The 11,947-nt window shown below is 40.9% G+C and overlaps 1 protein-coding gene across 5 annotated transcripts; it reads right to left on the bottom strand.

The window, feature by feature from the left end:
* Nucleotides 1-1,380: 1,380 nt before the first annotated feature.
* Nucleotides 1,381-11,591, bottom strand: LOC129831235 (zinc finger protein 239-like). Of its 5 annotated transcripts, none has more exons than XM_055894419.1 (4): nt 11,281-11,591; nt 9,220-9,315; nt 4,347-4,530; nt 1,381-3,182 (listed from the first exon to the last, which is right to left on the bottom strand). In XM_055894419.1, the coding sequence occupies exons 1-4, from the start codon at nt 11,287-11,289 to the stop codon at nt 2,077-2,079; spliced, it is 1,395 nt and encodes a 464-aa protein (XP_055750394.1). In that variant the 5' UTR covers nt 11,290-11,591; the 3' UTR covers nt 1,381-2,076. The 5 variants fall into 5 exon arrangements, with proteins under 5 accessions (XP_055750394.1, XP_055750412.1, XP_055750402.1 ...); XM_055894437.1 differs by lacking the exon at nt 9,220-9,315 and adding an exon at nt 4,993-5,341 and having other exon boundaries at nt 11,281-11,583; XM_055894427.1 differs by lacking the exon at nt 11,281-11,591 and adding an exon at nt 4,993-5,341 and having other exon boundaries at nt 9,220-9,309.
* Between the last annotated feature and the right edge of the window lie 356 nt (nt 11,592-11,947).

Genomic DNA, 11,947 nt, shown 5'->3' with positions numbered 1-11,947 from the left:
CTACAAGATCAAGAAATACCAGTATCTGACGAAGGACGTGAGCTTATTAAATATCGGTGATACTATCAAGAGCAGTGTGCGGTTTCCTTTTTCCTTCATCTTGTTCAATTGTTGCCACGCACCTGCAAATTAGTTTGCTCAGATGTGCGAGTGCCTTTTGAATTTGGTGTATTTGAGTTGTCACAACAGTAGACTAAGCATAGGTGATTATATGATGTTGAAGTTGAAATGGTGCTTGAATAGTGGAGGCAGCGCCTGTTTTATTTGCAGGTAACTAATTCAATAGTTAAGTAGTCGGGAACATTAACTTGCTTGACCATTCTGTAGGTCATGTAACTGTTTGTTACATGCAACAAAAAAAGTGAACCTAACAAGACAGATGTTGCTCTCCGGTTTCATGATCTAACAAAGGTGTGGTTGAAATGATTCTGCCACTGTCGTCTCGGCTGTGTCAAGGCATATGAAGTAACATGCTAGAACAAAAAACGCAATTATCACAACACGTGGGTTGTAATATGGCTTCCCAGGTGATTTTACCCACACACCGCTACTGCAAGCTGTAGGCTTGGCCTCATTATTTCTCCATGGTTCTGACTTTACCTGCGCGTTGCCTTGTATCAATCTGTGTGCTTTAGGCTAGTAGGCTACTTTGCTGAAGGACAAAATATCCCAAGTGTTTATTACCGTCATTGTTTATTTTGTCCAGCTGTTCAAATGGAACGAATGGATATGGAAGATCAAAGATGATAACTAGGCCTAGACATGTTATACGCCACAGTAGGAATACAATTCAACCAAATTTACCCGGTCCATAGTTACCTATTCTTTCTTCAGCGTTTCTTAGTGACAGTAAATCTGTAGCTAGCCTACACTACAGTTACTTTCTTTGTTACAGCGTTCAGATAAAGAACAGCTATACCAGAGCAATCAGACGTCCTTTTCAATATCAAAACTAGATTTAAGATGACATAAGTGTCTGATGTAGGCTAATCTTACTTCAGAAAGATCCTGGATAAGATTTGACCTGATCTATTAAAGTCAAAACGTTTAACATCCTGTTGTCGTCTAACTCTACCCGAGCGTCACTTGGACAACATCCTCTTCGAGAGTCCAGGTAGTTGTATTGTCTGATTCCCAGTAAGTGTAGCCTATAAAATACCAGACTGATTACCGCTGCGCTATATTTGTGTGTCCCTTACCAATTAGAGGAGGGTGGTATGTGCATTAACATTAGGATAGTAATACATTAAAACATTGGTTTAGGTGTTATTTAGGTGTTTAGGTGTTATTACATGATCGGTTGAAGTCATTACGTTATTCATAAATGATTACTCACCTGATAACGTAACTTACTACATTAAATGGAAAAAGTTATTACTATAACAATTCAATATTTTATAATTAACAATCAACATATTACATTATAAATCTAAAAGTTATTACATTAACCATTGTTACAAGACACAGCATGCATAGTTCTTGCCTTGACCTCATGGATATTATTATCCAATGTATTATTGATTAGTTTTAGGAACAAATCAATTTAGATATTATAAAACAAATTAAAGTTATTGTTTAGAAGATAATGGCTTGAATTTATTGATCAATTGAATATATGATTTTTCTTTTAATTTAACCTTTATTTAACTAGGCAAGTCAGTTAAGAACAAATCCTTATTTGGAATGACGGCCTACCGGGGAACAATGGGTTAACTGCCTTGTTCAGGGGCAGATGACAGATCTTTTACCTTGTCCGTGTGGGATTCGATCCAGCAACCTTCCGGTTATTGTTGAAACATTATTCTACATAATGACATTTAATAATAATAGTATCATGAGTATATGAAAGAAGATACAATTATCAACATCCCTCCCACACACACACACACAGGTTCCCTATAACATTTATCCATTTAGATCAATGTGTGATATTACATAGACACAGGGGAGACCTGATCCTAGATCAGAGCTGCATATTATGCTCCAGAGGTTACCATGGTGAGCAGACTGAGGCAACTGTTTAAGAATGGGAGATGGATATGACTGTTCACTGTATGTTTTCTACTGATCCTTTATTTATGGATCTGGAACCGGTGACAGAAGGGAGGGAGATGAAATATGGCACATTTTTGCTTTCTGGTGTTTTTTCATTGGGCCTAAACGAGCAAAGCTCTCTCCACATAGACAGACATAGGGTTTCTCTCTAGTGTGTGTTCGCTGGTGTGAATTCAGGGTCCCTGATTCAGCAAAGATCTTTCCACACTGATCACAGCTATAAGGCTTTTCTCCTGTGTGTGTTCGCTGGTGTGCAGTCAGGGTGGAAGCTAAAGCAAAGCTCTTTCCACACTGATCACAGCTATAAGGCTTCTCTCCTGTGTGTGTTCGCTGGTGTATAGTTAGGGTGGAAGCTCGAGCAAAGATCTTTCCACAATGATCACAGCTATAAGGCTTCTCTCCAGTGTGTATGCGCTGGTGTTTATTCAGGGTGGAAGCTAAAGCGAAGCTCTTTCCACAATGATCACAGCTATAAGGCTTCACTCCAGTGTGTATGCGCTGGTGTATAGTTAGTTTATCTGATACAGCAAAGCTCTTCCCACACAGATTACAGATATAAGGCTTCTCTCCAGTGTGTATGCGCTGGTGTTTATTCAGGGTGGAAGCTACAGCAAAGCTCTTTCCACACTGATCACAGCTATAAGGCTTCTCTCCAGTGTGTACACGCTGGTGTATGGTTAAGGCTCCTGCATTAACAAAGTTTTTCCCACAATCAAGGCAGGGGTAGGGCTTCTCCCCTTCATAAATTCTCAGATGATATTTGAAGGTGTTATATGCAGCAAACCTCTTCCCACACTGATCACAGCTATAGGGCTTTTCTCCTGTGTGTGTTCGCTGGTGTGTAGTCAGGTTAGAAGCTCGAGCAAAACTCTTCCCACACTGATCACAGCTATAAGGTTTTTCTCCTGTGTGTGTTCGCTGGTGAATTATGAAGGACCTCCGTGTAGTGAAACTCTTCCCACAGTCAGAGCAGCTGTGGTGAGATTTCTTCCCTGTACGTTTGTGCTGGTGTTTGAGGTGTTCTGATTGCGAAAGACTCTTCTCTGTCTCGTCAGCAACATGATGTTGTTGAGGCTCCCCAGATGATAAGTCCCTCCCACTGAGAGAACGATGGTTAGGAGTGTCCCCTGTGAAACAAAATACATTGAATAACTAGGTTTTGGAAATATGGGTCCATAAACAAACATCAACAATATATCATTATACACTCAGTGGACAGTTTATTAGGTACACTCCCCAGTTCATGAAAATAGGTAACTCATACAGACAGCGAGTCACATGGCTATGGCTTGCTATATAAAGCAGACAGACAGACAGGCAGAGACATTAAATTCCTGTTTGATTGAACATCAGAAAGGGCAAAATAAGTGACCTAAGCGACTGAGCGGGGTGTGATCGTCGGTGCCAGGCGCACCGGATCCAGTATCTCAGAAACAGCCGCCCTCCTGGACTTTTCACACACGACAGTGTCTAGAGTTTACTAAGAATGGTGCGACAAACAAAAAACATCCAATCAGCGGCAGTCCTGTTGGTGTAAACAGCTCATTGACCAGAGAGGTCAAAGGAGAATGGCAAGAATCGTGCAAGCTAACAGGCGGGCCACAAACAGACAAATAACGGCACAGTACAACCGCGGTGTGCATCTTGGAACGCACAACTGGTCGATCCTCGTCCCTGATGAGCTATTGCAGCAGACGACTACACTGTTCCACTCCTATCAGCTAAAAACATACAAGAAGCTGCTCCAGTAAGAACGCAATCACCAACACTGGACAATTAAGGAGTGGAAAAACATTACCTGGTCCGACGAATCCCAGTTCCTGTTGCGTCATGCTGATAAGAGTCAGGACTTGGTGTAAGCAGGGTGAGTTCATGGACCCATCTGCCTGGTGTCAATGGTACAGGGTGGTGTACTGGTGTGGGGAATGTTTTCCTGGCACACGTTAGGTCCCTTGATACAAATTCAGCACCACAGTGTATCTGAACAGTGTTTCTGACCAAACCCAACAGAGTATCTTTGGGATGAGATGGAGCGGGCTATTGGCAGTATGAATGTGCTGCCGTCCAATCTGTAGCAACTGCGTGATACCATCGCGTCAGCATGAACCAACAACATCCATGCGGTACGTTTCCGATACCTTGTAGAATACATGCTCCGGACAATTCAGGCTGTTTTGGAGGCAAAGGGGCGTACCTAACAAACTGGCCACTGAGTGTATATTGTTTATCGATCAATTAATAGAATTTGCAGAAGCAGATTGTAGTCTCATCCACCACCCCATTGTTCTTACTTGATGAAATCAAATCTCCATCTCCCTCCTCGTGTCCTTCTCTCACAGTTCCACTCTGCCCTGGTGTTTTCCTGCAGTCGACCAGCCGCACAGACACCCTCTTCAGACTCAGCAGTAAGGCGCTACCGGGAGAGTTGTGACCCGTGGACTCCGGCAGGGTGGAGGGAGACGGGCTAGCTCTGTCCTGGTGACCACAGAAAAGTATTGTACATAGAATATTAGACCAAACATTTGATAAATTTAGTCTAAAACTCTGATTGATTGGTGCATCCTTATAATAGCTCCTTTCTCCTGAAGTGTATAATCGTTCATTACTTTCCACAAATGTACGTAAAAAAAAAAAAATCACTTTGGCACATTTTTCAAATGGAAGATGTTTATATTTTTTCACTCTTAAAACAAATGTCAAAACTGATAACTCTTAATGCCCCGTCTGATGTTCAGAACCTATGAGGTTTAATTGGAGTTCACCCCTGAGTTAATATTGATTGATGCAAGATGGCGCTGACAGAGATGGTCACCTCGCTTCGAGTCCTTAGGAAACTATACATGTTTTTTATGTATTATTTCTTACCCCCAAGAAATCTTAAGTCTTATTACATACAGCTGGGAATAACTATTGGACATAAGAGCGACGTCAACTTACCAACATTACGACCAGGAATATGCCTTTCCCGAAGCGGATCCTTAGTTTGGACCACCACCCAGGACAGTGGATCTAATCCCAGAAGCCTACCCAAAACAATGTCGCCGCAGAACAGGCAGACGGAGCGGCCTCCTGGTCAGGCTCCGTAGGCGTGCACTTTGCTCACCGTTTCCAAGTATACTACTTGCCAATGTCCAGTTGCCTTCCAGAGGGATTGCCTTCCAGAGAGACATCAAAGATTGTAACATTCTCCGTTTCATGGAAACATGGCGCTCTCGGGATATGTTGTCAGAGTCGGTTCAGCCAACGGGCTTCTTCATGCGTCGCACCGACAGAGATAAACACCTCTCTGGGAAGAAGAAGGGCAGGGGTGTATGCTTCATGATTAACAATTCATGGTGTAATCATAACAACATACAGGAACTCAAGTCCTTCTGCTCACCCAACCTTGAATTCCTTACAATCAAATGCCGGCCATATTATCGCCCAAGAGAATTCTCATCAGTTATCACAGCTGTGTATATACCCCCTCAAGCAGACACCACGACGGTCATCAAGGAACTTCACTGGACTCTGTACACTGGCAACCATATATTCTGGGGATGCATTTATTGTAGCTGGGGATTTTAGCAAATCACATTTGAGAACAAGGCTACCTAAATTCTATCAACATATCGATTGCAGCACGGGCAATACACTCGATCACTGCTACTCTAACTTCCACGATGCATACAAGGTCCTCCCTCGCCCTCCCTTCGGCAAATCCGACCACGACTCCATCTTGCTCCTACCGTCCTAAAGGCAGAAACTCAAACAGGATGTACCCATGACTAGCACCATTCAATGCTGGTCTGACCAATCGTAATCCACGATTCCAGATTGTTTTGATTACGCGATTGGGAAATGTTCCGGTCAGCCTCAGAACAACATCGACTCGGTGAGTGAGTTTATAAGGAAGTGCATTGGAGATGTTGTACCCACTGTGACTATTAAAACCTACCCTATCCAGAAACTGTGGATGGATGGTGGTATTCGGGCATAACTGAAAGCGCGAACCACCGCATTTAACCACTGGGAATATGGCTGAAAACAAACAGTGTAGTTATTCCCTCCGCAAGGCAATCAAACAAGCAAAATGTCGGTATAGTGACAAAGTGGAGTCGCATTTCAACGGCTCAGACATGAGACGTATGTGGCAGGGTCTACAGGCAATTGCGGACTACAAAAAGAAAACCAGCTACGTCACGGACAACGACGTCTCGCTTCCAGACAAAATAAACACCGTCTTTGCCCGCTTTGAGGATAATACAGTGCCACAGTCGCGGCCCGCTAACAAGGACTGCCCCCCCTCCTTCTCTGTTTCCGACGTGAGTAAGACATTTAAACGTGTTAACCCTTGCAAGGCTGCTGGCCCAGACGGCATCCCTAGCCGCGTCCTGGTGTGTTTACGGACATATTAAATTGCTCCCTATCCCAGTCTACTGTCCCCACATGCTTCAAGATGGCCACCATTGTTCCTGTACCGAAGAAGGCAAAGATAACTGAACTAAATGACTATCGCCCCGTAGCACTCACTTCTGTCATCATGAAGTGCTTTGAGAGACTAGTCGGGGATCATATCACCTCCATGTTACCTGCCACCCTAGACCCACTTCAGTTTGCATACCGCCCCAACTGGTCCACAGACGATGCAATCACCATCCCACTGCCCTATCCCATCTGTAAGAATACCTATGTAAGAATGTTGTTCATTGACTACAGCTCAGCATACAACACCATAGTACCCTCCAAGCTCATCATTAAGCTGGAGGCCCTGGGTCTCAACCCCACCCTGTGCAATTGGGTCCTGGACTTTCTGGTGTGCCGCCCCAAGCTGGTGAAGGTAAGAAACAACATCTCCACTTGAGGTAGGCCTACACTAGAATAATCCAACAATGACGCACGCACGTTGTCTACATTTTAAACCGTCTAATAAATCTTTTGGCAGTAATTAAGGAAGGCACAGTGATGCCGAAACGTTGGTAAATACCCATTACATTGCTGGGAGATTGTACATGGAGTGTGCGACTTTATTTTGATAGTTTATAGGAATTAAGACAATAAAAACATTTTTAAAAAACGAATAGCATATTCTGAGTTTAAAGGTAGACTCAGCGATATAACATAGGCTATAGGTGCAAAGTAAATAGCATGGTGGGTACATTTCCGCAATAACCAAGAACATTGAAGCGAGAGGCTAAACTTCTCCAATGTTTGAAAAAAATTATACTGAACAAATACATAAAACGCAACCATTTCAAAGATTTTAGTACATTTCAGTTAATTGAAAACTTCATTAGGCCCTAATCTATGGATTTCACATGACTGAGAATACAGATATGCATCTGTTGGTTACAGCTACCTTAAAAAAAAGGTCTTCACAATGGGCCTCAAGATCTCATTGTGGTATTTTTGTGCATTCAAATTGACAATCGATAAAATGCAATGTTGTTCGTAGCTTATGCCTGCCCATACCATAACGCCACCATGGGGCACTCTGTTCACAATGTTGACACCAGCAAACCGCTCGTCCGCACGATACCATACACATGGTCTGCGATTGAGAGGCCTGGTTGGACGTACTGACAAATTCTCTCAAACGTAGTTGGAGTCGGCATATGGTAAAGAAATGAACAATACATTTTCTGCCAACAGCTCTGGTGAACATTCTTAGTCAGCATGCTAATTGCATGCTCCCTCAAAACTTGGAGACATGCGGCATTGTATTGTGTGACAAAACTGCACATTTTAGAGCGGTCTTTTATTATCCCCAGCAAAAGGTGCACCTGTGTAATGAACACGCTGTTTAATCAACTTCTTGATATGCCACACTTGTCAGGTGGATGGATTATCTTGCATTTCGAGACATGCTCAATAACCAGGACGTGAACAAATTTGTGCCAAAAAAATAAAGAAATGTGCTTTTTGTGCATCTAGAACATTTCTGTGATCTTTTATCTCAGCTCATGAAACATGGGACCAAAACTCTACATGTTGTGTTTATATTGTTGTTCAGTGTATATGAAAGCAAGCTTTGATTTTACACTTGCAAGACCATCATGTTTAATTGACCAAGCAGTTTTTTCTTGTAGTAATGTGGAGCCTGACTGCATTAGCTTCACTGCATTAGCTTCAACCTTTGTTGCAATTGAGAAGAAAACAAATATTTCGTAACATATTTCTTGCCCTCATTAGCCCCTCACCACTGGAATGGCAGTGCATGGCAGAGTTGTTGACAAATATCCAACACATGGGCCTGTCCAGCATCCAGATTGGAACTGTAAAAATAATCTAGCTGGCCAAATGGCAGTTGTTAGTTTGGCACTGTTGATCTAAACAGATTTGGATAAAAATGTCAAGACAGGAGAAGGAGCATACTTTAATTTATTCTGGATGCTTGAAACTGGTGAGTTTGTCCTGATGTTAGCAAGCAAGCATTTGCTCACTGCAGTGGACAACATGCTGTTTACATCTGTATTGTTTTCTCAGCTACAGTTTGAGTTGTGTCCTGTCTGACAGTGAAATATGGCAAGATCTTGCCGTAGATTGGACTACAGAGTAGCTAGCTAGAGTTGCAAAAGCCAAATTGCATTGCAAGGTAGCATCGTGACACTTTCCACAAAGTTTGGTGTTGGTTTTGAACTGATGTAGTTAGCCATCTATGTTTTGTGGAAATATTTAGCACTGGCATTTGAAAGTGAACTAGTTATCGTTAGCTACCTTCTGTGTTGAGATTATATGTTGTTGTCTAGCTCTAGCTAGCTAATGGATGAAGTTATTTGTGTAACAAATCTTCCATGAACAAATATAGCTAGCTACATTTCTTTGCCTGTTCATTAGCTAGCTTTCAGGTGACTGGTGTTAGCCAGCTATTTACAAGAGGCTAGCTGCTGGATTTAGGACAAGCAAGCTAACATTTAGCTAATAGCAGCTGTATTGTTGCAGAGCAACAGTCGATGTTCCCGAACAGATTTCACTTGATTTCCCAAATTAAGCACTGGGTAGCTGTAGGAACAGGGTTGGAGAGCCCATGGCATACAGAGTTTGGGTGGAATATCACCTGTCACGCAGCGAGAGCATGCTCCTCAAACAGTGGTTGATGAGTGAAAGTGTTTTTATATTTATTTCTTAGTTGCTCATATTAAGCACATGCTCTGCAACAACAACAACAACAAAAAAGTAGCCTACCTGGTCAGTGTGCTGCCACCATTTGCTATTCAAGTGCGTAAGGATGACATGTCTTTTCCCCCGTTCCTTTTCCTGCCCATTTGATAAAGGGCAATTCTAAATCAGAACAAGATTAAATTGAGAATAGTCTGATGGGTGAAAATCTGATCACTTGATGTGAGAACAGCTGTGCAGCCTGAGGCCATGAACAGAGCACAAGCTTCTTTCTTTTTTTGCAACTTCCTGAAATCATGAATAGGCTGTAGTCACATTGTGCAGCCCATATATGTTTTGATTTCAAATACATTCTATAAGGTTTATAATTTACAAAAGTTTATAATTGCCAAATAACTCCAAATGTAGCATATAGGACCGGTTTTAAATGAACACTTTTACGCTCAACATGGCCACTTCATATTCGCTCCAGAATGGGAAAATATCATATTTTATTCAGCTAAGATCAATTATATTCTTCTTACTATAAAAAATTATTTAATATAAAAGAATGACATGGGCCTTAAGTATATTTTGTCAGCTAAATGAACAAGCATATACCCTTTGCCAGCAGCATACCACACTATGTCTGAAGCTAAGCAGGGTCGGTCCCTGGATGGAAGACTGGATGCTGCTGGAAGTGGCGTTGCAAGGCCAGTAGGAGGCACTCTTTCCTTAGACGAATCTCAGAATTTATAATTGTCAGAAATGCTACAAAAAAGGAACTCATTGTTGGTTCCTAATGTAATGGACGGAATGTGCATGTGAGCGACACATTATGAAATGTAATAAAATCTGTTGCACCTACAAACTTAAGTCAACCCATTTTTTTTTTATCAAATCAATTTATGGTAGCTATATGCTCGTTTCAATCTGACTTCTAGATTTTGAGCTAGGTGGGCGTAGAAAATACTCTGAAAACTCACCAAGGTAAAGTTGGTTTTATCTTTCAGACATTCGCCAAAGGCCATTATAAATTGTAAAAATCAATAACTAATTAATTGATTGTCACAGAAACAAAAATAGATATGGTTTATTCTATAAATGTCAAGTATATTTTACAATCTTTGTTTTTGATCTGATATAAATACATCTATAAAAACACCATTTAAAGCGGTATAAATCAATAACTAATTTGATAGAAAAATAATTGATACATGCCCTCTATCAAATCAAAACTGGAATTTCTGCTCAAAGCAAAGGTTGTAAAAGTATACTAGACATTTATAGAATAAATCATACCTAGTTTGATAATTCTGTCATAATCAGTGAAAACGTTGATTTATATAGATTTTATGTATTTATATCCAATCAAAACTGGAATGTTTACTCAAAAGGTTGTAAAGGTATGCTAGACATTTATAGAATAAATCATATCAATTTGATGATTTTGTGACAAACGGTGAATGAGTTATTGATTTATACAATTTTAAATGGCTTTTGGCGAATGTCTGTCCGAATGTGTGAATATAAACCCAACTTTCCCTTGGTGAAATCTCAAATGCTAAGGACCCTGTTAGAAATCCGGTATATGGTACTCCGTAACGGCTGGACAGATCACGATGAGGTGGGGAGTGTGTTGTGTATCTCCAATCAAGATCATTTGCGAGATTTAATCGACATTGGTGTAATAATGGCTTAGATACGATGGTAGGGAGATTTTAAATGTATCATTGAGCTCCAACCAATGCATAATCAGCGCGACTACAACATAATGGAATAGAACTAAAAAATATGAAACATTTTGCAAAAGTGAGACGTTGCATGCATCATTGGTGTAGCTTCTCAATGGCCAATACATAGCATCAGCAACCCAGGGTTTATATATATATATATATATATATATATATATATCACTGGTGTAGCCTATGCTTAATTATTTCTCCATGGTTCTGACTGTAACTGTTGGTTGCGCATTGCTTGTATCATCAATATGTGTGCGATTGGCTACTTTGCTGAAATTACCACCATGGTTTATTTTGTCTAGATGTTCAAATGGAACGCCGGGTGTGGAAGATCAAAGAAAACTAGACCTAGACATTGTATACACCACAGTAGGCACTGTTCATAACAGTCAACCAAACTTACCCGATCCATCTTGGAAGCGATTCTTTCTTCAACGTTTCTTCAAATATATATTTTTAAAAAAACTAAATGTGTACGCTAGTTACTTTGTCACGGCGTTCAGATAAAGAAAAGCTAGACCAGCGCAATCAAACGCCCTTTTAAATATCCAAACTGGATTTAAATTGTGACAAACAAACGTCTCATGTAGACTAATTTTACATTTATTTGGGTTGAAAACTCGATAGAGGATGTAACAAACAACTTCCTGTTGATGCTTTTCAGCTTCTTCTGTGGTGTTTAAGAGGTGCCGCCACCTACTGCACATAGTCATCAACACCTCTCTTCAAGTGGGTGAGGCGGTTTAGGGAGGGTCATTTATTGCTAGAAAATAACTGTTTGTATTGCCACAAACATATTGTATGTTAAATGAATGGCAAAAATGTAGGCTATTTTTAGTATAAGCAATACATCATTAATCTATTTAAATAGTAAATTATTAGATGCATCACGTTTTTTGTGTCATCCTCAATGCTTGTAAATGCATTATGTCCACGTGTGGTTGTACTGTTTTAAAACGGTCAAATACAATAAAAATCACAACAAATCTAAGGTATTTATTGGAACAACTAAAACAGCTTACAGCCTCTGGCTGGCTGTGGTTTGCTGGAAGGTGGCAGGCTAAATTTGA

The sequence above is a fragment of the Salvelinus fontinalis genome, chromosome 2, assembly GCF_029448725.1.
Source record: "Salvelinus fontinalis isolate EN_2023a chromosome 2, ASM2944872v1, whole genome shotgun sequence".
Classification (NCBI taxonomy): domain Eukaryota; kingdom Metazoa; phylum Chordata; class Actinopteri; order Salmoniformes; family Salmonidae; genus Salvelinus; species Salvelinus fontinalis.
Note: the sequence above shows the minus strand (reverse complement) of the source record. Positions and strands in the feature narration are given on the sequence as shown.

Coding starts and splice junctions, on each gene's coding strand:
- LOC129831235 (XM_055894419.1), bottom strand. Junction 4,531..9,219: donor GGTGGCAGCACACTGACCAG/GTAGGCTACTTT, acceptor TGTGGTCACCAG/GACAGAGCTAGCCCGTCTCC. Junction 3,183..4,346: donor TGGAGATTTGATTTCATCAA/GTAAGAACAATG, acceptor TTTGTTTCACAG/GGGACACTCCTAACCATCGT.